Genomic DNA, 26,705 nt, shown 5'->3' on the forward strand with positions numbered 1-26,705 from the left:
TCACAGTACTGTTTTCAGCAGCATGTAGTAAATACTTGAGCTTTTAGTTCCTGAATTTGTGGCCATAAACTTTTATGTAAAATTGGGGAAAATTCATTGTAGTCTGCTGTTTATTTAAATTGCTGGCAGAAATGCAGTACATGTTAAGTTTTCTAACCAGCTACCAAGTTGGTTATTGTATAGTTCACCTTTTAGAACATGGCACCTCCTGTAGTGTACAGGACACTTGGTTCAAGATTAAACACCTCACTAGAAGTAGAATATGTAGAAAAGAAGTTCAGACATGAAGGCAGCAATATCAGAGAAAGGTCGACTTAGATGGGCTGAAAGGAGCCTTCAGCTTGACAAAATGATACCCAAGGATAGGGTGTGATAACAGTTCACAAATATTTGAAAGATGGTAAGACCAAAAAGGGGCAGGGGGAAGTTATTTTGCTTCATTATTAGAAGTAATAGGAAGAAATATAGAAAGGGAAATTTCAGACTGAAAATCAGGTGAACTCCCTGACAATAAAAATTGGTCATGAGTGGCCTGAAAGCTCCAACTGCAGAGATGTTCCTAAGCCAGCTGGCAAAACAGGGCATTTCATTGTGGCAAATGTACCTTAACAGTGGCTAAGAAAGCTGAATGGGAGAACATATTTCATCGACAGCCACTCGTTTGAGGATTTCTCCTTCTGTCACCTATCAAAACCTTTCTTTTCCCCCTATGGGCCAGAAAGAAGACTTGATTCTTTTTTATTTACTTGTTTATACCCTGACTTGTTCCATGACTTACTAGATAGCTTTGGAGGAAACAGGAGTATTCAAAAGCTTTCAAGTTTTCACAAGCAGCAAGCAGCCTGATCATCTTTTTGTTAGTCCTTTTTTGATTTAGTTTAAGGTAGTGGAATTTTCAAGCCACAGAATGGTAGCTGAACGAGAGGAGCCAACTCTCATTGGAGTTTGAAGCTGAAGATCGGAATTTGAATTCTGGTCACCTAAGTAAGTTACCTAACCTTCCTGAGCGTCAGTTTCCTAAAATTAAAGGGGCAATAATACTACCATGCTTGTGGTGAAGATTAAGTGAAATGATGTATAGGAAAATGCTGTTGTACCATGTTTTAGTTATTAATACTAGTTTTAGTTATTAATGTTTGTATTAGTTTTCTATTGCTACTGTAACAAATTACCACAAATTTAGTGGCTTAACTGGACACAAATTTGTTATCTCATAGCTCTGTAGCTCAGAGGTCTGGGTGAGTTCGGCTGGTTTCCTAGTTCAGGTTGCACAAGGCCAAAGTCAGGCTGGCTGTCCTGGACTCTTACCTGGAGGCTCTGGGGGAGAATCTGCTCCACAGTCACTCAGGATGTTGGCAGAATTCAGTTCCATGTGGGACTGAAGTCCCTGTCTCCTTGCTGGTAGCCTGGGGTTGTTCTCAGCTTCTAAAGGCTACCTGCATTCCCTTCATCTTCAAAGCTAGTCTGGTCCTCTTGTTTTAAATCTCTCTGATCTCCCCTTCTGCCTCATCTCTCCTACCTCCAGCCAGATAAAGTTGTTTTTAAGAGCTTGTGTGCTATGGTTAGGCCCACCTGGATAATCCAGGATATCTCCCCATTGGAAGGTCCATAACCCTAATCACATCTACAAAATCCTTTTGCCATATAGTATAACATGTCATAGGCTCTAGGGATTAGGGTATGGACATCTTTGGGGGTTCATTTTGCCTACTATTTTAGGACAAGAAGGAGAATTTACAGAACATAAGATGAGGTTCTTGCCCTGGAGGGTTTATAGTCCAGTGGAGGAAAGAGATGAAAAACTATATACAGCAAGAAAAGTCCACAATAGTTTTATAGGCACCCAGAAGACTTTTTCTGTACCTGACTTGGCCTGTGATTTTTCCATCATATCCTGCTTGTTCTTTAATGTCAATTATCAAGATCCTTCAGATGGAATCCATATACACAGAACACCACCATGTGATTTGATTTCTAAATGTCTAGAAGATCAAGCTGCTCCAGTAGCTCAATATTTGGGACTGAGCCATTTAATAAGGAAAGGTATTGAGCCCTCAGCTCAAAGTAAGAGGAAATTTGTTCTCTGATGATGAGGTATAACACCTTATCTCCCCTTGTCTTGATCCTTATCTCTTTTTTCCTCATCGGCCCCCTTGAAAGCTCTGGCCATATGTGACTTTACTCCTCCTCTCTTTCGAGTTTTCTTGTTTTTATTGTTATGCCCAGGCACTTACCCTGGACAATGCAGAGGTTTCTGTTTAATTCTTCCACTTGCCATTTCTATTTTAATAATGTTTCCTGGGTGTTCAGTCAGGGCTCAGGGGTAGTTTGTAATAATAGCAGTTGCCTTTTATTGAGCACTTGCCATGTTCCAGGTGCTGTACAGAGTCAGCCCTGTACTTCCATTTTCTCATTTAATTTAGATATTCTGTGAGGCGTAGGTACTATTTTTATCTTCCCTTGGACTCAGCTGGGATTTGAACCCAAGTCTAAGTCCAAAGCTCGTACTTGACACCATGCACTTAAACGGGAGCTGAAACTGAGGGGCAGCATGAAGGAGCTAAAGCAGCACAAGTAGATTCAGGAAACCTAAATTTCAAACTCAACTGTCTTTACAGCCCTTCTAAAAGTTAGATTTGCTTCTAGAGTACCATGATTGCCTCCAATTTTTCACCAGAGAAACTAAATGTGATTCTTCCATATTATACTTCAGACAGGTGGTTTTAGCTTGTGTCTGCAGCACTGGACAACCACAGAGCAAGAATGGGCATGCACTGGCTTGGCATTCTACAGAAGAGTCTATCTCTCGGTGTGTGTGTGGTGGGGGGTGGTATATGTGGTATGCCCTGTGGCTGGCCCCAACAGTTACAAGAAACAGAGAATACCTTCCCCATAGGATTGGGATGATTAAGGTGTTTAAGGATTTAACATGGTGCATGGCACTTAGTAGGCACTCAGTATGTGCTGTTTCTCATTGTCCGTCTAGAATATTGTTTTTAGTTCATGAGTATTCAAGCCAGGACAATCTTGTTCCAGCTCCACTTGACTCTAAGCTCAATGTTGAGGAGAAATGAGATGCATCTCTGTGTTGGCCCCCATCCAGTCTGTGAATCATACCAATTCTCATAAGTTTGAGCTCAGAGAGAACTAGAATATGAGACCAAAGAAGGCAAAATATTTCCCCCTTTCCCTTCTTGCTAAGTTCTTGAGTTTATGTAATGTAAACAGACAGTCCTGAGTTCAAATTCAGGCTCTGCACTCGTCTGCTGAGGTTACCTGCCTGTCTCCATCGTGGAAAGAACTTGGGCTGTGGAGAAGGGTAAACCTGGACATTTTACTTAGTTACTCAAACACTTCTTTCTAAGGCTGTGTCCTTACTGGTGAATGGGGGCAACAGCAGTTCTCTTGCAGAGTTGTGAAGGTTAGAGAGTAATGCATATGGTACAATCAGGAGGCAGCAGCAGAAGCCAGAGAAAAGTCTGGGGTCTTTACATGACCCATTCATCTATCCATCCATTTATTCATTCAGGGCCTTGGCAATTTAGGTTGAGTGAGTTGTCCCAAGTTTGAGTTATTTCTCCTCCTTCCTCTCCAGCAGGTAAGGTAGCTGTGGGTGCCCTGCCCACAGGCCTCGTTAGGCAGTGGAGGTGCCAAGTACCACCACGTTCAACCGCCAAAGCCCCTGGCACCAAACAGTGTTGCTTCAGCTGCAATTAGTTAATGCTCCTTGACTTGGAAACGTTTTCAGTTCCTAGGAGCAACATGGTGCCACGAGGGCTCACTCTTCACCCCCATCGTCTCCCTATGACTAGGATCTACGTGCACCCTACTCCCAGCCCAATTTACCATCCTTCAAGGCTCACCAGGCTGTGAGCCCAGGGACAACGTTGGGGTAGGGGGGTGGAGAGGACGGGAACTTTTCCGGGAAGAGGCCCAGCAGGGTCTTGGCTGGCGGCCCTGTTAGCCACGGCCCAGGACCCCAGGGTGGAAGAATGAACGGAAAGGTACTCGTGCCTGGAGCAGTTGCAAGATCCTCTGTCATGAGGAAGAAACTGAGCTCAGAGGCACTTGATCGAAGGGGCCCTTTCTCCGGCTCTCCATTCAGGTGCTGGGGCCTAAAGGGGGTCCAGTTGCACTGCGGAAGGCCGGGAACTAGGAAGCGTTGCCGGCTAGACACCCCGCCTTTCCAGTCTCCTGGGGGAGGCGTGGTACGGCGGCCCCACCAGGGCCGAGATGGGGAGAGGGGTCGTTGCGGCGGCTCTGCCTCCTCGGGAAGTGGGGCCCCACCAAGTCAACTGTGGGAGGGGGCAGGCCCTCCCCTCCCGGAGCCCTTGGGGACCCTACGCGGGTGTCCGGGGAAGGCCAGCGTCCAGCAGATGCACGCGGGGGGGTGGGGGCGGGGGAGAGGCGGGGAGGAGAAAACCCACAACAAAACTTGCGTCGCCGAGCGCACGGCTAGACTTGAATGGAAGGAGCCCGCGCTCGCGGAGCGCTGCCGAGACTCTGGAGAGCGCGCTGGGCCGGCTGGGCGCGGCGCGGGGGCGCAGCAGGTACCGGGCTCGGGCGGCCGGTTGGGCCCAGGGGTCCGGGCTCAACCTGGGCAGCGGATTCTGACTTCTCGCCTGGTGCGGACGGCCCGGCAGCTGCCCGGGGCGGAGCCGTCGCATCTCGCCCCTCAGTTGGAGCCCTGCACCGAGGGCATGCCGGGGAGCTCTCCCTCGGGGGTGCAACCCCAAACGCAATCCGGACCCAGCAGGGGCCTTTCCTCCTCTCTGGCCAGAGGCTGGTCTCAGCCCCTGGGCCACTCCCGCTGCGCACATCTGGAAAGAATTTAAGGGCGGATGGGAGGGGGGAAGTGGAAGGACGCTGGCGGGCGACAGAGAATGTGGGGGGCAGGTGGAACTGGGGAGGGGCGTGGACGCCTGTACCTAGAGCCCGGGCGCAGAGTAAGTCCATGTCTTTCCATGTCACTCATCTCAGCTAGTCCATCCTTCGACCTCTTTACAGGCAGAGAAACTGAGGCCTAGAGAAGGGCAGAAATCTGCCTCCAGGACGCGCAGACAGGTGAGGCGGAGCCCGCGTGTCCACCGCGGGCACCCAGCCCAGAGCCGCGCACTCGCTGAGTTAGAGCTCTCGGCTGGCGGCCTGGCGTGCATCTGTCACTCTATGCGGCTGCCTTTCCGCTAGGAAAGCTGGACTGAGGAGGGGGCCGCGGGTGTTGCGACGCGGAGCGTGGGCCGAGGGGTCGGCGCCCTCTGGCTAAGGGCGGCGGAAGCCCCAGGTTGTAGATGCCTGAACCACCAGCCCGGCCTGGGGTGGGGACGAGATCGCGGCGTTGGAATACCTGATGCGCCGTCAGGTGGAAGAGGAGGTGGCGGCGGCAAGCTCCTGGCGGCCCCTGGGGTTGGGGGTGGGAGGCAGGAGAGGAGCAGGCACAGCGTGCGTACAGCGTTGACCGCGAAGCACAGAGAGATGTGCGCCCAGCGCTGGGAGTGTATCAGGGAATTTTAGGGGCCCACACAACCTGAGCATCAGCCCCTGGACTCCTGCCGCCCAGGGAAAGCAAAGCTGTGGTGAACCTGGCTCCAAGAGGCACCACTGGTTGTGAACAGGGAGAGCCCCTGGGTGGTCCTGTTCTATTTTAGGGTCCAGGGCCCAGTCTACTCTAGCCTAGAGTGATGAAATTGAGAAATGTCAGATCCACATGAGTTTTTATGAGATCTTATGGAAGCATTCTTTGTTCCTTTTATCTGAAGGGGGGTGACTAATGATGGTACTTTTAGGCTTGGTAGAGTCATATATAAGAGCTCTGACCCTGACTGGCCTGGAACCTCTGATGGCTCCTTATCACCAATACTTTAGCATAGTGATTGATGCCCTTGAAGACTTGGACCTCTATACCATTTACCCACTTCCCCCATTCCCACGCTGTGCCTTTGCTCATGCCCTTCTCCCTACCTGGAGTGTCTTTCCTCCTCCTTTGTCCACCTGGAGAACTACTCAGACTTCAATCCCAGCTCAAGTCTCTGGGCAGGAGTCAGAAGACACAAATTCTAGTCCTGGCCTTGCCTTTAACATACTAATCCGTAAACAGAGGGTGTCAGACCGGATAATGTTGCAGATCTTTTCCAACTCTGCCTATCACAAATTCATTCCTTCATTCAGCAAACATTTCCTGAGCACCCATTCCATGCCTGGGGGAGTCAGGGAAGGCTCAGCTGAGACTTGAAGGCTGCAGTGGGCCAGGGGTGCTATGGGAGCCCTGAGGAACTCTCTACCCTAGCCAAGCGGGCAGGAGTGGCTTTCCTGAGCAGGGGCATTTGAGTAGGAGTTTGCTGGGGATGGGCAGCAATGGGAGCCCCTTATGCTTGAGTTTCCTCATCTGCAAAATAGGAAGACCAACTCTTAGTCTTGGGAGTTCTATTGGAGTCTATAAGATGCAGTTGTTTGGGGCCCAGTGTAGAGCAGGTGATCAGAGTCTTTACTGAATTTGAGTGGAGGAGAATGGTGGTGCTGAGGGCTGAGGATCTGCCTCCTGCTTTGGGTCTTCCTTCCCCTTCCTTCTTCTAGTCCAGCCTTAATCCCACACTTCAGCCTTTTAGGGCATTGAGATTTGGTTCCCTGCAGGTGGGAGGCAGGCAGTGGGTCCCAGGTACTTCCTCAGTAACAGTAACTTTGTGTGTATATGTCACACTTGCTAGGTGCCAACATCAGCTGGAGCTGCCCAGGATCCCGAGTTCCTAAGGGTGGCTGGTCAAGCTGAGAAGAAGGGGAGGTGGCACTGGTGTCACTACTCTCCAAACCCTGTCTATTCTTACTCATTCTCCCTTGAATCTGGCTTCTTCTTTCTATCCCTGCAGCCCATCACTTCCCTCTCTGCCCAGACTAGGCTTATTATCCCTTGCCTGCTCTGTTGCAAAGCCTCTGAGAGCTCCATAAACCTGCCTATGCTAGACTCCTGCTCTTCAGCAGCTCCTCATCTCCCCAAAGATAAGGATCACTCTCCCTAACCTGGCTTTCAAGTCCCTTCTTTTCCTGGACATGTGGCCACTGCCTACTTGCATCACTCCTAGTTCCCAACCTCCACCAGACACTCTAATGAGCTTTGTAGAGGTCTTAACACAGGCCTTTGCACATGCTGACCCCTTTCCCTTTTGCCTGATATTCATCCTCCATTGCTAGAAAAGGCATTACTTCTGGGAAGCCTTCTTGGCATCAGGCAAGGTCAGGCCTCCTCTGGGTTCCTATGGACTGTAGCTTTCCATCATCACACCTCTGATGACACTGGGATTATAAAACTCAATTTACACATAATGTACAATAGAATGCAATTTACACCTAATATCCAGTAGAAATATAGGATGAGCCACAAATGCAAGCCATATATGTAATGTAAAATTTTCTAGAAGCCACATTTTAAAAAAGTAAAATAAAACAGGTTAAATTAATTTTAATAATTTATTTAACTCAGTAGATTCAATATAATCAATATAAACATAAGTGAGATATTTTATGAGCTATCATTAATATTAATAATGAGATATTTTACATTCTTTTTTGTACTAAGTCTTTGAAACCCTATAATTTAGGGTACACTATATTTTACACCCTTAGTTTAGACCAGCCACATTCCAAGTGCTCAGTGCCACATCTGGCCACCTGGCCACTGCATTGGATGGTGCACGTATGAGCTTTTTAAGGGCAGGAGCCCTGCCTGAGTGGTCTGTCTGGGTCCTCAGTGCCCAGCTGTGCTTTGCATTAACCACATTGTGGTTAAGACCTGGGCTGGGAGCTTGGCTTTGCCATTTAACAGCTGTATTATATTGGCCAATCCTGCTGGGCCTCAGCTCCCTTATCTATAAAATGGTGATGATAACATTTTCAATATGGTTCATATTAATATAAATTAAATATTTTTATAGGTACAGTTTACAGATCCTTACAGATAAAAAACTGAAGGTGAGAGAGGAAAAATAGCTGGCCCATGTGGAAAGGATCCTTCTTGCCCTTCTGCCTTGATTGAATTTGGGGCCTGGGCCTGTGCCCACACTCCCCCTCCCAGAGTTCTGATTTGTAGTGGGGTCAGACAGACTAATGCTGGTGGCTCCACAGCCTGAAGGCTGTTGAGCTTGCTGGGAGTTTATAATGTGCCATGGTCTATAGACTGGCTGGAGATTTATTGCCCATTTGTTCTGGGGATGGGGACAGCAGGGGTATGGTAGGGTGGGCATAGGGCCAGAGTGCTGCTGAGTGATCCCTGGAACCTGGGACTGTGTGTGTGCCGGACTCCCTGGCTCTCTGCCAGGCCAGCGCTGGGGCCCGAGTCTGCTTTGGCCTTTGAGGACCTATGGGGTAAAGCAAGCCTGGCTGGGGCCCCTCTTTGCTCTCCTTACAACTTTCCTTCTGGGGCCTTGTGCACCTCGGGACTCACTGTCTGGTATCAGTGGTTATTGTACTGGGGTCTGCCACCTCCTCCAGAATGAGAGTGGGGACCTTATCCACCTCACCTGTATCCCTGTGGCCAGCACAGGCTGGGGGCAGATGGGGCCTCACCTTGGGGAACTGGCTGAGCTAAGGAGGGAAGCAAAGTGATATGCGAAATGCCGAGGCAGCCTCAGGGCAGCAGGAATTCCCAGGAGGCGGGTCTGCAAATCTTCTGGGAGGAGGCAGGCCTGGGATTGGATGGAGAAACACAAGCAGGATCTAGACAAGGGAAGGGGAAGAAGCAAGGGGTTTTGGAGTGGGCAGTGGTGTGGTTGAGACATGAACAAGGCCCACGGATGAGATAGTGGTGGGAAGAGCATCCCACTGACTCTCACAGCCTCCCCATTAGGACAGCCCTGTCACCACCCCATGGACGAGTGAGGAAGTTGAGTTTTAGAGGGTAACAACACTTGCTGGAAGTCCCACAGCTGATAAGAGCCGGGGCTGTCTCCAGAGCCTGCATTCTTAACTAGTCTTCAACGTCATTGTCAAGCTCCCAGTTTACCCAACCCTCTGAGGCCCGTCATCTCATCAGACCCTTCTAATGGCTCTGTGGGTTGTGGTCCCAGTGAAGAGGCCTGGATGCTTGCCACGTAGCTGCATTTGTATTTGCTGCAGCAATGATAACAGCACCTCATCACCTAATAGGCGCCAGGTGCTTTGTGTCTGTTACCTTGCAGACTCCTCAGAAGCTGTGAGTTCAGACTTATTATCTGTAAGATGAGGAAGCTAAGGCTCAGTGGAGTCAGAGCTGCTAAGTGGTGGAGAAGGACTCGCCTGGGGTCTGTGGGACTCCAGAGTCAGTGTACGTGAGCTACCACCTGTCACAAACTTATCACACCCCAGAGATGTTTTCTGAGTGAACCCCTGAAAAAAGAATTCCACGGACCAGTCCGGAGCCAAGCCAGACCCACAGGCTAAAGAGCTGGGATGCACTCTGCTGGTGCTGGCCCACCATGGCCTGTTGTGGCTGGAGGAGGGACAGGGCCCCCCAGCACTGCCTGTGCCAGGGCAGCGAAAGTGCAGCAAAGTCCAGGCCAAACCCTGCATGTCACAGTTCTTCCTGAGCCTCAGTTCCCCTTCCGTAAAGTGGGGGTACAGATTCCCTGGGGCCAGTTCTGATGAAAGTTGTGTGAGGTTTTGCTGAGTTGCCTAAAGAAGGGGCTTCACTTTGCCCCCACCCCTCCAGAGGGCAGCCCTGATGGGGTGGGTAGTGAGGGAAAGGTCAGCAGATCATCTGTGTGCTGAGGACAAAGTCCATAGTGGGCTCAGCCTGGTGCCCGGGAGGACCTCATTATGACTTTTGTGGGCCCTAGTCCTGTGCCTACAGTATCTAACAGGTTAAGTCATTTATGGTGCCAAGGTGAATCTGCCTTGACCCCTCCTGCAGACACCATGGCCCGGAGCAGGGTGCTGCTGCTTCTGCTGATGTTACCACCACAGCTGCAGCTGGGACCAGTGCTTGCAGTGAGGGCCCCTGTGTTTGGCCGAAATGGTGCCCACAGCCTGAGCCCTGAAGAGAACGAATTCATGGAGGAGGAGCCGGTGCTAGTCCTGAGCCCTGAGGAGCCGGGACCTGGCCCGGCCACCATCAACTGCCCCCGAGACTGTGCCTGCTCCCAGGAGGGTGTCGTGGACTGTGGCGGCATTGACCTGCGTGAGTTCCCAGGGGACTTGCCTGAGCACACCAACCACCTGTCCCTGCAGGTGAGGCTGGCGCTGCACCATTGGTCACCAGGGGCTGCCCCCACACTCATGGCTCCTGTTCACAGCTCCCTGCTTGCCCAGATTCCCCAGGCACACAGTGCTAGGATAGGCCAGACACAAGGATCTGACTCTACCATGAGGAGTCCCCGCTCTGTTCGGCATCCCAGTCACAGAGGACCATGATATAACCTGCTTTGTTCCTCTGAGAGGAGTCTGGGCTGAGGCCCATAAGTAGAGTCAGTCCCTGTCTGAAAACGGACACAGACTCATCCAGCAGCTAACCCTCTGAACAGACAATAAGGGCACCTCAGACACCATTACAGGCCAGGAAAACCAGGAGCAAAGCACCCCGATATAGTGCTCTGGGGGCTCAGAGGACAGTGTGGACACAGCATTCCAGTCTGGGATTCTAGGAATGCTGCTGTGCCCATGGTCACCCTATTGTGGCCTGGTAGCCCTGGGAAAGAGGAAGGGGCTGTTACATTCAGGTCTAGAGGTGATCAGGTCCAGTGAAGGGAAGCAAGCTACCTCACGGTCACACAGCCCGGTGGGTCTGGGCTGGCAGGGGTGGGAGCCTAAGGTCAGTGTAGCCTATGACAGACAGAAAGGGACAAGTTGATGACGACACATCGTTGGTTCATTTGCTCACTCATCCATTCATAAAATGCCTCCTGGGTACTTGCTCTCTACTTTTGATCCTTCGTGGTGTGTTGAGCATGTAGGGAGGACTCGGACATGCTTCACGTGCTCACAGTCTCGGGGAGACTCAGACCTAAACAGGTAGTAGATAACAGATGGAGATAGAAGGACTAGTTGCAAGGCCAGGAACAGCTCCTAATTCAGCTCCCAATCCAACCCAGGAAGGTTTTCAGAGGAGATGGTACCTGATCCAGGATTTAAAGGTTCCAAGGGCTGTGGGGAATGCAGAGCTGAGAAAGGGAACCCAAAGTGGTTTCTGACCTAAGGGTGGAAAGAGCAGGCTGGGGATGCCTGTCACCAAGTGTGATGTGCAGGGAGCAGATCTGAAGGGGATGCCACTCCAAGTTTGAACTGCCTGTGGCTCCCATGTGTGTGGGCTTTTAGAAGGTGGGATCCACACATCTGTTATGGTCACTGCTATGCCTCAAGTAAGTACCCAGATCCAGGCCTGGCCCTGAGCCAGCACCCAGGGGCTGTCTACTACAGGGGAGAATCCCAAAGGAGGTGCCCAACAAAGGGACTGACTCCTGGGACTTGGGCTGAGGATAAGGGCGGGCCCGTCCCCCATGTGCCTCCTCACTGTCCCTGCCTCCCATCCTCCAGAATAATCAGCTGGAGAAGATCTACCCCGAGGAGCTCTCCCGGCTGCATCGGCTGGAGACTCTGAACCTTCAGAACAACCGCCTGACCTCCCGAGGTGAGGGATCACCCAGAGCCAGGGCTGGGGCCACCAGGTAGGGGGTTGGGTGCCCCTGGGCAGAGCTCCACCCTGCAGACCCTGGGATGTGGAAAAGAGCAGGTCTGGGCTGGGCTCCCTGTGGTTGCCTAAAAGCTACCCTTGGGTGTCTCTGAGACCTGGGAGTTGGCTGAGGCGAGAGGCTTCAGAGACCTTTGTCATAGACTCTTTAGTTCACAGAAATTCTTTAGAATCAAGGAATTGTAGAGTTCTCACACTTTAAAAGTTGATTTTTTCTGATGACAAAAATAATTTTGATTATAGAAGAAAATTTGGAAATATAGAAAATAAGATAGAAAACAAAAAAACCCAGTCATAATTCTGCCACTTGGAGTTCATCACTAATGACATTTGGTATATTTCTTTCCACTTTTTAAAAAGCAGCTTTATTGAGGTATAATTTATATATATATAAGATTTACTCTCTTTAAAGATACAATTCAACAAATTTTAGTAATTTATACAGTTGTACAAGCATCCTCACAATCCAATCCAATCTTTTTTTCTTGTGTTGTTTTGATTCCTAGTTGAAGTTACAGGATAGGTATTGTAAGTGCTTCGTTTCACTCAGCAGTTAGCTTAGCAGCATTTCTCATGTTGCTAAAACTCTGTGGCCATAACGTTGCACAGCGGCAGCAGGGTATTCCATGGAGGGATGCTGCACAGTTTATGTAACTGTTCCCTCTCATTAGATAACTGGGTGAGTCCCAGCATCTGAGAGTCTGAGAGCCCAGAGCCGAGTGACACAGGCCAGCCTCAGGACTGGAGAAGGGCCAGCCTGGCCTGGCTCCCAGGGACAGGAGAGTCCTAACGCTAGATGGGCCCGGGACGGGTCAGGTGGTGGGGAGGCTCAAAGGCTGTAGCCCTGACCTGCTATGGGGCCAGGTATGAAGAGAGTCTCTGACCCTCTGGGGCTTCCCCCAGGGGAGCATGCCTTCCTGGCAGGGAAAGGTAAGGCTGGGCCTTCTGTCCCATGGCCTGACCCTACAGGGACCCACTCCCACCCAGGTGGCCCTGATGAAGGATCAGTCATCCTCAGTGGATGCTTCCTACCTGCTCCTCTGAGCATGGTCTCCTGTGAGCAAGGGGCTGGGCAGGCCTCCTAGGACTGGCTGGGAAGGGAGCAGAGCTACACCTGCCACAGGAAATGACCTCCCCAGTCCTGGCAAGTGGGGTGGCCTTGGGGGCATTGGTACTGGTGTGCTCCCCTGTAGCGTCTCCTTCATCCAGGGCTCTGACTGATGCCTGTCCTTTGAAGGGCTCCCGGAGGAGGCGTTTGAGCATCTGACCAACCTCAATTACCTGTACCTGGCCAATAACAAGGTGAGGGACTGGCAAGAAGGGTGGTGTGCTGCCCGAGCCCCCTGGTATCAGGGTCTGAGTTCGGGAAACTTCTACCAGGACCTCTTCTGGTCTGGCCACTGGGTCCCTCCCCATTGCTGCTCAGACATGGCCCAGATCCCACACCTTAACCCAAGGCATCAGAGTGGTCAGTCAATGAAGACAGAGACCAAGGCTTACAGCAGTATAGGGGAGGGGGCACTTTCAGGGCTTCCTAGAGGAGATGGCATGTAAAGGGCCTTGAAGGGTAACAGGGCTTCAGGCAGGGGTCCTGAGGCAGAGGACATTGGAGTAGAAGGAACAGCATGAGAAAAGGTACAAAGACACTCAACCTCAAAATATTTGGCATGCCCCAGGGCCCTTCTCCCTGAACTCTCTGGAGATGACCGTGGCTATGTCCAGTGGCAGTCTCCAGCCCCTTCCACTCCTCCCACTTGAGACTCAAAGTTCCTCCTGGTTCCTGGATGTCTCTGCTAGATGTCTAATGGAAGTAGAACTACTACTTCCCGCCCACAGCCCCCAATCCTCCTGCTGCCTCTCCATCTTTGTAACGGATGTCTCTAACCATCTACAGCACAGCCAGTCTGAGAGCAAACCCAGAAGTGCTTCGCTCACCATGTCCAGTGCCACTGCAAGCCCTCAGGCCCTGGCACAGGTCCATCATCCCACACTTGAGTGCCCCCGCCTCCTCATTTGCTGCCCCTTCTCCTCAAAGCAATGAGAGTGACGTTTAATAATTATGCCCTGCTCTCCCCTACATTCCCCTCCTCGCTAAAAACCCTCCTATAGATTTGCCTTCCGCCCAGAATGAAAAAGCCACACCACTCCTTGGCCTGCAGGGCCTCTTAACTTGTCTCCCCATTTGCTCCCTCTTGCTGCACTCCAGCCCCCAAATCCCACAAACCCCTATTCCGGGCCTGCACTCACTACTCTGCTACTGTGGGTGCTCTCTCCTCAGATGGTATTCATGGTGCCATCATGCCTTAAAGTGTCCCTTGTTCCCTGAGCATCTGACGCAGTCATTCTCCGTCTTCAGCCTGTTTGAATTCTCTGCATAGCAGCGATCACTATCAGATACTTTCATTCCTTGCTTATTGTCTTCTCCACTAGGATGTGAGCTTGGGGTGGGGAGTGGCAGAGGCATTTCTCTGTCTCATTTCCCAAGACATGCCCAGCAAGCTCCTGGAACAGTGCCCAGAATGTTGTAGACTCAGGCTCTACTGTTGAATGAATGGAGGGTGGACACTGTGGGCTGTGTATGGGGAGGTGTGCAGGCTCACTGTGGCTGGACAGAGGGCCAGTGTCAGGGAACAGTGATGGGGGGAAGAGACCAGGAGGATAGGCATGGCAGGGGACAAGCCCAGTAGGCTTTGACTACCAAGCTCAGGGTTGTGAGAACCACAGAAATTCTGTTTTTGTGTTATCAGGAGCATAAGACTGTTTTCCATTTTAGAAAGATGGCTCTGGTTACAGGTAGGAGACAAATTGAAGGGGCCCAAGTGAGCGGCAGGCAGTGGCACCCAGAGCTGGCCTCTGCCCCTCCATTGGTCTTTCTGCCCCAAATCTCCCCTTTCTAGCTGACCCTGGCACCCCGATTCCTGCCCAACACTCTGATCAGTGTGGACTTCGCTGCCAACTATCTCACCAAGGTCTACGGGCTTACCTTTGGCCAGAAGCCAAATTTGAGGTCAGAGGTCAGAGGGGGCCCTGGGCTCGGGCTGGGGAAGTGGGAGGAGCTGAGGCAGAGGCTGCCACCCTGAGTGAGGCAGAAAGGACTCAGACAGGCCCTGGAGGAAGGCCATGCTGTGCAGTGCCAGCATGATGCCCCAGCTCAGGGCTGCCGTGAGGGACACCCCGGGCTACAAGGGCAAAGTGTCTGAGGGCTGAGACCTAAAAGATGAAGAGAAATCAGTCCAGGAGGTGAGGACAGAGGGTGATGTCTGTGGGGTTATGGGAACTAGATGAGGGTGGATCCTTCTTTCCCCAGCACCTGGGGAAAAAGCATCTTCTAACAGGCAGAGCCATTCCTTGCCGAGAGCTGCTTTGGAAAGAGTGAGGCCCCACAGTACAGGTGTATGAGCAGGGCAGGGTGGTGCTGTAGAGGACCATCCCTAGTGTTGCTTCTGTCCCTGAATCTGTCACCTTTCTGTGGAGCCAATGTCACTGTGTGTGGTCCCATCCCATAGACGAGAAGGCTAAGGCCCAAGAGAGGCACACAGCAAGAATGAGCTAAATCTTCTATGCATTTCTTTTGCTCCTTGTCTTCTCTCCCTCTGGTATGTTAGCATCATGAAGGCAGGGTCTTGTCGATTGTGCCCACTGCTATATCTTCAGTCTATAACAGTCCTGGAATGTAGGGGCACTCACTCTATTTGCCAAATGAATGAGCTGTTACCTCCTCCGAGCCAGGCCCTGTGTTGGGTATCAGGAATAGTCCCCATCTTCAGAAAGTCCCATGGAACTCAGCACCAGCTGTGTGGGATTGACAGGCAAGGACTCCAGGGCTGTGACTGTCAGGGAATGATTGAGAATCTTGAAGGGCAGGGAGGAACATGGACTGGGGGTCAGGAAATCCTATTTCTGCCACTAGCTTGTGGGGCAACCTCTGGTGAATCCATGGTCCCTTTGGCTGCGTAGGGGGATCTGGATTGGGGGAGGGGTCTGAGGTTCTTCAGATGGGAGGAGGGTGTCCTGGGCCCCATGCCAAATCTGAGCAACGTTTGGAGGCTCACCAGGTGAGCTGGGGCTGAGGGTAGTGGGGCCTGGGTGGGTGAGGACCTGTGCCTCGTCCCTCAGGTCTGTATACCTGCACAACAACAAGCTGGCGGACGCTGGGCTACCAGACAACATGTTCAACGGTTCCAGCAATGTCGAGATCCTCATCTTGTCCAGCAACTTCCTACGCCATGTGCCCAAGCACCTGCCGCCCGCCCTCTACAAGCTGCACCTCAAGGTGGGAGGAAGTGGGCAGGGAGGGTCACCCTCAGAGCAGAGACCTGCAGTGGGGGAAGAACCCAGGCCCACATGGGCACAGTGGTAAGGCTATGGGACCTTGGGCACATGCCAGAGAGCACAGTGTCCACTGCAGAGAAGCAGCCAGAAGCTTGGACACCTAGCTGTCAGCCCCAGGCCTGGGGTGCTCCAGGCCTGGGCCTACTCCCTGTGACTTCCCCGGATACCTCTTCATACCTCCTCCCAAGATTCTGCCCTTGCCCCTTGGCTAGCCCTCACATTCCACTCCCCACTGTCCCACTCCCCAGAACAACAAGCTGGAGAAGATCCCACCAGGTGCCTTCAGTGAGCTGAGCAACCTTCGGGAGCTGTACCTGCAGAACAACTACCTGACTGATGAGGGCCTGGACAACGAGACCTTCTGGTGAGCCCCAGCCTGGGCCCTCAGGGGGACCAGGTAACCAGGGAAGTTCCTCCCAGGGCCCACTTAGCAAGCCCTCGCACACACATCCTTCAGCCAGTTCCCTGGAGAAGAACTTCGGGTCTCATGACGCAGCTGACATTTCTGTCCCCAAGAACAAGTGTTATGAATGCGTAAGGCATGTCACAGTTCCACTGAGGCAGGAAAGCGTTTGCAGAGGCTGGCTTATTGTTACAAAATAGAAACTCAAGCATTCTTGTTGAGGCAAATATATTTTCTTCTTTTTAGCACTCAGAGTAGCCACAAAAGGCTTTGAACAATTGGTCAATCTTCAGATAAACCCATATATGTCAGAAACCATGCTAGAGCCTTCCTATACCAATCTCATCGAATAACCCAAAGAGAGGCTTGGAGGAGACTGAAGTCCCCTAGTCAGCAATTGGCAGAGCTGGGATGAGTTAGAGGCAGGTCCCCTGCCATCTCCCTTGGGAATAATGGTGGCAACAAGCACCATGTGGGTTCCTGCCAAACGTCCTTATTTACCTCCTCTTCCCCCTAGGAAGCTCTCCAGCCTGGAATACCTGGATCTTTCCAGCAACAACCTGTCTCGGGTCCCGGCGGGGCTGCCACGCAGCCTGGTGCTGCTGCACCTGGAGAAGAACGCCATCCGGAGCGTGGATGCAGAAGTGCTGACCCCTATCCGCAGCCTCGAGTACCTGCTGTTGCACAGCAACCAGCTGCGCGCGCATGGCATCCACCCGCGGGCCTTCCAGGGCCTCAAGCGGCTTCACACGGTTCACCTGTACAACAACGCTCTGGAGTGCGTGCCCAGTAGCCTACCCCGCCGCGTGCGCACCCTCATGATCCTTCACAACCAGATCACCGGCATCGGCCGGGACGACTTCGCCACCACCTACTTCCTGGAGGAGCTCAACCTCAGCTACAACCGCATCACCAGCCCACAGGTGCACCGAGACGCCTTCCGCAAGCTGCGCCTGCTGCGCTCGCTGGATCTGTCCGGCAACCGACTGCACACGCTGCCGCCGGGGCTGCCCCGCAACGTGCACGTGCTGAAGGTCAAGCGCAATGAGCTGGCTGCCCTGGCACGCGGGGCTCTGGCCGGCATGGCCCAGCTGCGTGAGCTCTACCTCACCGGCAACCGGCTACGCAGCCGGGCCCTGGGCCCTCGTGCCTGGGCTGACCTTTCCCATCTGCAGGTAAAGGGGAGTGGGGCTGGGCCGTGCCCATGTGGTATGGCTGCCCTGAGCCAACCATCTGCTGGGCCCTGGGGGGAGGGATGAGCAGGAAGCCTGGGCTGTGAGCGAGGTCCCTGCTGGGGTGGCTGGGTCTTAGGGTAGGGGTCTGGGCCATGCGGAGGGTATGGCAGGCCTGCCTGGGTCCAGGAGTGAAGGGTAGAGAACAGCTGGTATGACCAGGCTGAGATCACCACCTGCAGGCACAGGCTTGAGGAGGGCTGTGGGGGTAATGGGAGGTCATGGCTGCTGGTAGGGAAGGCCCGTGGTTCAGAATGACTGAGGAACAGGGTCAGGGGCAGTGCATGTCGCAGGAGAGTCAAGCTGACCCACCCACAGGCACAGGAATATGTGCCTAGAGAAGACTGGGTTTGGGGGAGGGGAGGGCAGCAAGGCTGGTGGTCTACAGAGGGCTGGGGGCACCTGAGGCATTCAGGGGCTGGTCAGTGGATGTAGCTGGTGTGGCTCCTGTGGCCGTGGTCAGATTCAGGCAGGATGTCGCTGTATGAACTGAGCTTCTTACAATAAAACCTTCTGACTCAATGAAGGGCTGAGAGGAACTTTATTAGAGAAACGGGAAGCAGGGCCGAGGTGCTGCCAGGCCACTCTGCTGTCCCACCAGGCCCATCAGGGAGCCTCAGGGCCTCTGCCTTGCTGTGTTCTCTACTCCCAGATGTCCTCAGGACTTGCTCCTCCCTCTTTCTTAGGGATCTGCTCAAATGTCACCTCCTTGGGAGGTCTTCCCTTAGCCTACCACCTTCCTCTGCTTTGTTTTTCTTCATAATCCTCATTCCTTCCGAACATTAGGACATCTGTTTGCTTGTTGCCTGCTCTTTCCGCTAGAATAAGGGCAGGCATTTTAAGTCAATTGCGTTCACTGCTGGGCCCAGGGCCCTGGTCTGGTAAAGGGGAGCTTGTGGGAAGAGCTGTCAGGATGGGGATTCTGAGGCAGGACGGGGCAGGGAGGGGAGGCAGGGCCCTGAGGGTAGAGCTGGGTGGGAGCTGGGGAAGGCAGCTGGCCCTGCAGGAGCACTGTTACCTGGGGCTCTCCGCATCCAGACCACCCTGCTGAGTACCAGACTCCAGGATTTAACCACTGTGCCAGTCTCTCTTGGATGTCCCTCAGGAACCTGTTCTCAAGGGTCCCAAACCCCATTGTCCTTTCCTCCACACCTCCTCCTCCTACTGCATTTTCGAACTCGCCGAAGGCGGTGACATCTACCCAGGTGCCCACAGGAAACCTGGAAGCAGCCCTTGACATCCCTTTTCACACCGTCTACCCCGCAATGTCCATTGTTACTGCAACCTGCCAGTTCTACTGTCTCATTTCAATCTGTACACTTTTCACCATCCCTGCCGTCTATACCCCAAGCCAAGCCACGCCACCCCCATTTCTTGCCTGGACCTTCCTAGGAACTCTCCATTCCTATACTCCCTATGTAATCAGAGGGTGTCTTGAAAAACACATGCTCAGCTTATGCTCCTGTCCAGAACCCTTCTGTGGCTCCCCATTGCCCTTAGAATCCAGACCAGAATCCTTGCCATTGCCTTCAAGGCCTGCTCTGCCCCTGTTCCCAGCTGAGCTTCTTTTCCCAGGCTCACTAGGCTTTGCTGATACTGGCCCCTCTGCTGGAAGCACTTTTCCACCCTGGTGACATCTGCTCACTCATTCATTCCACAAGCCTGTATTGAGCCTCCACCATGTGCAGACATAGTTCTAGAACTAAGGACTCAGCAAGGGATAAGACAGATGGAGGGTCACTGCCCTCAGCTTAGGTGTCCCCTCCTCCAAAAGTCACCAATGATGGGCAGTTAAACACCTCCCTGGGCCTGGATGAATTCAGTCAGGGATGGGGTGTCTGGTGGTGGTGGTGGGGAGGGTTCTTTCTCTCACTGTTGGATCTTTCTACAAGCAGCAGCTACTCTTGCTGCTTCAGAGCCCCTACCTGCTCTGGCTGCCATCAGTGCCCCTGACCTGAAACTGAGTCAGGCTCCTCTTCCAGCCTGCCTCATCACACAGCCCCCTTCCTCCTCTGTCATTGTCAAATTCTGTGCCCATCTCTCCTGCTAGCCTGGCTTCCTGAAGGTGGAAGCAGCATCTCAGTGGATTCCATATCTCCGGCACCTGTGGGCACAGAGGATGCATGGAATGAAAGAGGAAGTGCTAGAGTTGTGTAGAGGGAACATAGTGGGAAGCAGGGAGCCCTGTGGTAGGGGAGGTGACACGGAGGCTCTCTATGATGTGTGAAGTTTATGCTCCCCTTGAATGTTGCATCTGGATTCATGGGCTCCAGCTTCCTGACCCTGAGCCCCAGCCTGCTGGGGTGAGGAAGGGAGCTTAGAGATAATGGAGTTCTACCCATGGCTGCACCCGTGTGTGTTGGGCGAGGGTGTGCTGACAGCCTGAGGAGTAATGAGCTGGCTCTATGCACATCCGGTTTCCTGCCCACTGCAGGTTTGTTCTGCTCCCTGGGAAAAACACCCCATTTTCCTGGCCTCCTGCTTTCTGGACTATAGGCATGTGGTAAATCTGAGACTGGCCAGCCTGGGGCCTGACTGCCATACAGGGTCACTGCCTGCCTTGCACTCTGGCCCCTGCCTATCAGGCCCCCAAGGTCTACAAATAAGTAGCCACACCCATGTGGCCTTGAAGACTAGAGGATCCCTGGCCCCTGCCCTTCTGGGGTCTTTAGTCTAATGGGGGTAGCAGATGTGTTAAGGAAGAAAGACTGTGATATCCAGACATCCTGGCTGTGAACCCATGTGGGAAGGTAGAAGGAGCTGGGTAGGACATACATCAATTAAAACAAAGGTTGAAGTTGGGCACATCGGGTTCCAGCCTTGTACAGGCTGTGTGGCCTTGGACAGATCTCTTAACCTCGTTGAGCCTCTGTTTTTCCATCTGGAAAATGGAGATAGTTATAAACCCCACCTCATAAGGTTATGGTGAGATTTAAGTATGTTGGCGGATTGGAGGGGTCTTTGCAATTTGTTAAATGCTTTGACTTTCCTGGTCAACCCTGCAGCTGCTGGACATTGCCGGGAATCAGCTCACAGAAATCCCCGCGGGGCTCCCCGAGTCACTTGAGTACCTGTACCTGCAGAACAACAAGATTAGCACCGTGCCTGCCAATGCCTTCGACTCCACACCCAATCTCAAGGGGATCTTTCTCAGGTAGGAGATCCCCTGTGGCCCTGAACATGCCCCTTGGGAAAAATGAGGCCCAGAGACCATATGTGACGCTGTGTCCACAGCTGGCCATGCTGTGCCTGGACCTCAGACCAAAGACAGCAGATGTTCGGGTCCTCACTGGGCTATGGCAGTTTAGAATGATTCAGGGGACTCAGCTCCCTGTGATGAGGAGCTTCCATACAGCGGAGCCAGGGTGGCCCTTCCCAACATCCCCTTTCCCACCATCTCAAATCAGAGAGTAGAAGACAGATCAGAGAAAGGCAGAATGCACATTCCCAGGGGCTTTGTGGCCCGGAAGGCCCTAGGCTGGGTGACATTGGGGTGGAGTATGACCTGTGCTCTGGCTCCTGCAAGGGACTGAGGCAGAGATTTGAGGGGGTCTGAGATCAGAGTGCAGCGTCCACTCTTCCACAACCTGTATGTCCCTGGCCCAGCATGGCTCTGGCTTTGCCTACGTGCCATTTCACACCAGGCACTTAGATGACCCCAGACCGGCAGCCCAGAAGTCTCAGGCCTTGCTGTTCCTAAGAGAAGCTGCCCATGTCTTCAACTCCCAAATCATAGTGAGCACATATGCAGAGGAAGCCTTCCCCTTACTTTACAGATGAGTAGCCCAGGGTCAGTCCCTGTCCCCCCAAGGTGTAGCCACACTGGACATCTTAGACTCCCCATGATATACAGTGCCTCCCAGCCCCCTGCTGTTTGTGCTTGCTGTGCCATCTTCCTGGAGAGCCTGTTCCCTCCCCGTTACCTTCTGGGGTGTGTAAGTGAGGGGACCCTAGGGTTAGGCTCCTGGCACTGACCCCACGTGGGTGACTGTACAGGTTTAACAAGCTGGCTGTGGGCTCTGTGGTGGAAAGTGCCTTCCGGAGGCTGAAGCACCTGCAAGTCTTGGACATAGAAGGCAACTTTGAGTTTGGTGACGTTTCCAAGGACCGGGGCCAGCTGGAAGAGGACGAGGAAGAGGATGAGGAGGACAAGGGGGAAGAGGAAGAGGACAGGCGATAGTGAACAGGTGAGCCCCACCTGACACAGGTGGGTGGTCTGCGTAGGGGCACACTCACCTCTCCTTGCCAGGTTCCTGAGCCAGTCTAGGGTCTCTCTGTTCTTCACCCTCTGTCTTTGCTTCATCATTCATTTTGCAAACCAATAAGAGCACTTGGTGTGTACCGGGCCCTGCGGGGGTGGTTGGGTATAACAGCAAGCCCGTGGGAGGCCAGCCTGTGCCAGGGGATTCTCTCCAGGGTGATGAGTGCCCTGATGGGACATGTACAGGGGCTGGATGGTGGAAGCAGGAATGCCTGTAGGGGCCCAGGCAGAGATGATGGGTGTGGGAAGTGAGGATACAGACAAGCAGATGGGCCTAAAAGGGGCCCGGGCTGGGGGACAGACTCGAGGGCCAGAGTAGTCCTGCTGGACATGGAATGAAGAAGAGGCAAGGCTCTAGTTCAAGCTCAGAATTCTGGGTGGGTGAGAGAAAGAAAAGATGTTGAGTTTGAGGGGTTTGAGGGGAGCTGCCTAGGGTTGGGTTAGACATATAGGTCTGGGGTTCAGAAGTGGGGTTTGGGCTGGAGATGGGGATCCAAGCATTGTCAGCCTTGAAACAGTCACTAAGGCCACAGGAGGCTGGGAGTGCTCAGCTGGGAAGAAAGAGTGAGAAGGCATGGCCAGTAGGAGGGGAACCTGCAGAGGTGGATAAGACGGAGCAGCTAGGGAAGGAGGTAGGAAAATCACAGACAGCCCAGGACAGAGGGTGTTTACACCTACATGTAACCCAAGCACTTACACGTATACACAGTGCAACAACACATATGTATGCACACTCATACACATGTCTAAACATGCATGCCCACCCACAACACATACTGCAGACATACAAACATATTCACAGATGCAGAAGATGTGCACCCTTGCAGGCATGTGAGTACATAAACACATCCCCACACATAGGCCCTTATGTACATATATGCTCTTATGTGCACACATGCACACACATACATGTGCACGTACATTATGTATACATATATGCTATGTATACATGCACAGGCTTCTCCAGAGGTGGGGAGAATCAGCTGTGTCAGTGCTGCCGAGAAGCTGATGGACTGAGCTCTGCCAAGGGCCCACTGCATTTATCCATAAGATGGACACCCATGACCTTGTGGGGAGCAGTCTCAGAGGTGATAGGGGCAGAAAAAGTGTCTGGAAAGGAGTGGATCCAGGGAGTGTAGACAACTCTATTAAGAAGTTTGGCCATGAAGAGATGAGAGAGGTTGGTCGTGGGAAAGGGTGAGAAGTTCAGGCAGGCTCAGTTCACATTATGCCTTTTTTAAGGACTAGAGCTGGTTTGAATTCTGGGAGAGAAGGGCTCGTGTGGAGGGAGGAGTTAAAGATATAAGAGAGGAGAGCTGGGTGTAGTGATCCTGTGGAAAAAGTAGGAGGGACTGGCTTTGACAGAAGGGTCAGTGCTCCTTCCACTGTGGCAGAGTGGACAGAGGACTGAGTAGCTGCGGTCACGTACAGGCTAGTGACTTGGTAGCTGGACATAAAGTCATGTCGGCCAGATGCCTTCCCTATTTTCTCTGTGTTTCAGGAGGTGTTCAGCAGATGGGGGCAGGTATGGAAAAGATGGACAATTGGATCCATCCATGGCTAGATTTTTGGCCTGATGTGTGGGACAGGAGGGCAAGGAACAAGGAAATCGAGTGTATTGGCAAGGAACTGTGTGCAGTGATGGATCCCAGGGGTTAGGCTGGGAAGGAAAGGAGGTGCAGGCAGGAGGAGTTGGTAGGCAGGGCCACTGGAGGGTAATGTTGAAGAGGGAAACAGTGGTGGCCAGTAGCCAGGCAGGAAAGGTTTGGTTAAAGGACTGTCGGGGTGAGCCAAGCTGGGAGTCACGGGGTCAGGGTGTGGCCCACTGGGCCACTGTTAGGATGTTGAATTGAAGTAGGGCCTGGCACAGAGAGGAGCCTGAGGGATGTGAGGACCCCATGGATGGATGGCAGAGGGAGGTTGGGGGAAGAGTGTGCCTGAGAGCAGTTGTCCGAGCATGGAGGGCAGGCCTAGGGGCAGTGCTTGGGAGTCACCTTCCCTTACTCCCAGGGTCCAGGGCTATGAAGGTAGAGCCCCGTCTCTCCAGGCATTGTCCTCAGACAGAGCTAGGGGTCAGCAACAGACTGGCCATTCAGTGAGGATGAGATGGACCTCACAACAGGAGCTATGGAGTCCTGGGATGGGAGAGAATCTGCCCCGCCTGAGGACATTGGCCGTGGTCAGGTCAGTTGAGTGGGGTCCTGGGAGAGGCCTCAAGAGTGGCCAGGGAGACCCAAAGGCCCTGCGGTCCACACCAGGCCTGGTCACATCAGCATTAGCACCTCCCAATGGGCTCCTGCTGGCTCTGGGCTCGGCAACTTACCCTCCTGCCCACAGTCACCTGGTCCTTCCAGAGCACCATCAAGTGGGTCCCCCAGCTCTGATCCAGCTTCTCCAGGCAGGTTGTGGCTGGTGGGTCTGCTCTGGTCTCCCTGACTCTCCCACACGTTCTGCAGGATGATGGACCACTGGACCCCTTTCTGTAGCACGTACCTGTGCCCTGTGAGCCACCACTCTGCCACACTCACAGAAACACCCAGCACTGCACCCACACACCTCCCAACATGGGTTGAACACAGTCTCCCATCCCCACCCCTTCCTACAGTTTCACATGCAGATACCACGACACACCCACACACAGCCAGTTGCACATCACCCTCCAAAGGGATCTACTCTCTGCCCCACACCTACCACTACCATCACTCTCTCTGAGTCACACCCGGACATGCATGGGTTTCCTGCTTCCTCTCATGGACCCACACACACACACACACACACACACACACACACGTCATGTAGAAACAGCCCTCCTCGGCCTATGCCACCAGTAGCTCTTGCCCCAGCCAGAAGTGGCCAGAACAGCTCGCCGTCTGCCTGTCCGTCTGTCCGTCCATCCTCCGGAGAAGACACAGTTATCTCCAAGCTCTCTGTGGCCAGGTGCCTGCGGCCCCCTGGAATTTACAAAAGCTGGCTTTTGTTCCTTTCCCTCCCTTTGGGAACAGGAACCTTCAGGACTGCGGCCCTGGCCCCACCCGCCCTGCCCCTCACGAGTCACTCTCTGCCATGCCCTGGCTGGCCACAGGAACATCTTGGGTGGGTAAGCCCCATGGAGCCTAGAGGAAAAGTCTCCTGAGATTGCCAGGGGCCTTGGGCAGGAGTGACAGAACTCGAGGGGCTAGGCCAAGTGAGGACGAAGGGCCGACTCCACCGAAGAGACACCATTTTTGTTCTTCGGGCCTGCAAGGAGTCTTGGGTGCCTTGGGTTTTTAATTTTTTTTTTAAAGAAAAAAAATGATGAAAACCTCAAAGCTGATTTTTCTTGTTACAGAAAAACTAATATAAAAGCATTAGTTCTGTCTGGCAGCCTGTGTCTGTATGTGCTTCCTGCCAGGTGCTGAGCTGGCGCCCGGCCGGGGTGGGCAGGACACAAGCTCCTCAGCACCTGTTTGGACCAGCAAGAGTCGGTGCAGAACTCAATTCTTAGGGCCCACAAAGTACTCCTACAGGTAGAGGTCCAGAGAGATAGGGTGTAATCACAGGTGAGGAGGCTGGAAGCACATGTGGCCCATCAATGCAGGCCAGGGCCTGCAGGTGGGGCGGGACCACCACATGGCCTGCGAGCTCACTGTACACTCCCAGAGGCTGAGCATCCAAGCAAAAGATCTGCTGGCTTTTGGCTGTTCAGAGCTTACCTGGCAGGTGGCCTGTGTACTGAGTGGGCATTACTGATGGGATCTGTCCCGCAGGACAGCTGGACTGGGAAGGGGGACTGGAGGCAGGCCTAGGAACTGGAGCAGAGCTGTCTTGGGGGTCCAGGTCTCTGCAAGCCTGCCTAGGGAAGAGGTGACAGACACGCCCAGTGTGCCTACCACCCCCAACAGTGTCAGAGCTCGGGCAGGGGTTGGGGGGACCTGGCTCAGAGCAAAGAAGAGCTTCTGACAGGCAGAGCTGCCCCTGGATGAGCTGCCCAGGAAGTAGTGATCAGCTACTGGAGGTGCATAAGCTGAGCCCAGTCGAGAGTAGATTACTGCCTGTGGTGGGGTGGACTCCACTGCTCAAAGGGCCTTAGAGCCGTTACACAGGGAAGGGGTGAATAAGCCCTCACAGGAGGGTAAGAGTGACCAAATCTTGACATCTGACCTCTTCTAGCTGGTCAGGCCTTAACAAAAGAAGGATGCTCCCATGGTGGACCCCATAGCCCCCAGCCTTGCAGTGGGCAGGGACCTGGGGGTCAGGGCCCCTCTCAGACTCCTCAGATGATGGCCCTGGGAGAAGGATGGGAAGAGTGGGATCTGGGAGGCAGGTGCCCTCCTCATTCTCTGAGTGACCTTGGGAAGCCCATTTCCTCCCTCAGCGTCAATGTCTTGATGGCTCCACAGTGCAAGACCTCTTTGGGGATCTGTATCTTCTCCCCAGAGTATACTCAGAACAGGATATGTGGCCAAGGTTTGTCTCTGTCCCCTGTGAGCTTCCTGGAAGCACCCTGGGGCTGAGGAGAATGGAGATAGTCTGGAAATGTCCTTGGGCATGTCCCCTCCTTAAAGCAAAGCAATCACCAAAAGGAGCCAGGCTGGCTGAGGAAATTTGTTCCTTTTGTGGTGACTGATCTCAGGGTGCTACCTGCAGAGCAAAGTCCAGGCTAGGGGCAGAGTGGTCCGTCCACATTGTGGCTGTTGAGACGGGCCCTGGGCAGGCTGGTTTGCACTCCACCTCCTGCATGTGACAGCTCAGACAGGCCTGCACTCACTCAGGCCAATAGGACAGACTCATCTGCACTCTAGCTGCCCAGGCGGGCCTGTTTACACACTGGCAGCCCAGACAGACCTGTCT

General features: G+C 53.2%; 1 protein-coding gene across 3 annotated transcripts in view; it reads left to right on the top strand.

Moving 5' to 3' along the window:
• Positions 1-4,427: 4,427 nt before the first annotated feature.
• Positions 4,428-26,705, top strand: part of PODN (podocan) — a 29,953-nt gene continuing 7,675 nt past the window's right edge. The window contains exons 1-12 of one of the 3 annotated variants that reach the window (XM_039886467.1): positions 4,451-4,550; positions 5,008-5,064; positions 9,875-10,191; positions 11,494-11,587; positions 12,885-12,949; positions 14,545-14,654; positions 15,764-15,920; positions 16,228-16,343; positions 16,900-17,557; positions 20,620-20,768; positions 21,611-21,801; positions 24,332-25,238. In XM_039886467.1, coding sequence (XP_039742401.1) covers positions 9,880-10,191; positions 11,494-11,587; positions 12,885-12,949; positions 14,545-14,654; positions 15,764-15,920; positions 16,228-16,343; positions 16,900-17,557; positions 20,620-20,768; positions 21,611-21,794 — 1,845 coding nt within the window. In that variant the 5' untranslated portion in view covers positions 4,451-4,550; positions 5,008-5,064; positions 9,875-9,879 and the 3' untranslated portion in view covers positions 21,795-21,801; positions 24,332-25,238. Of the gene's footprint in view, positions 4,551-5,007; positions 5,065-9,874; positions 10,192-11,493; positions 11,588-12,884; positions 12,950-14,544; positions 14,655-15,763; positions 15,921-16,227; positions 16,344-16,899; positions 17,558-20,619; positions 20,769-21,610; positions 21,802-24,331; positions 25,239-26,705 lie in introns of those variants that run through there. The other 2 variants (XM_039886447.1, XM_039886457.1) reach the window with 2 other exon arrangements.

Source organism: Pteropus medius, unplaced genomic scaffold, assembly GCF_902729225.1.
Source record: "Pteropus medius unplaced genomic scaffold, Ma_sr-lr_union100, whole genome shotgun sequence".
Taxonomy (NCBI): domain Eukaryota; kingdom Metazoa; phylum Chordata; class Mammalia; order Chiroptera; family Pteropodidae; genus Pteropus; species Pteropus medius.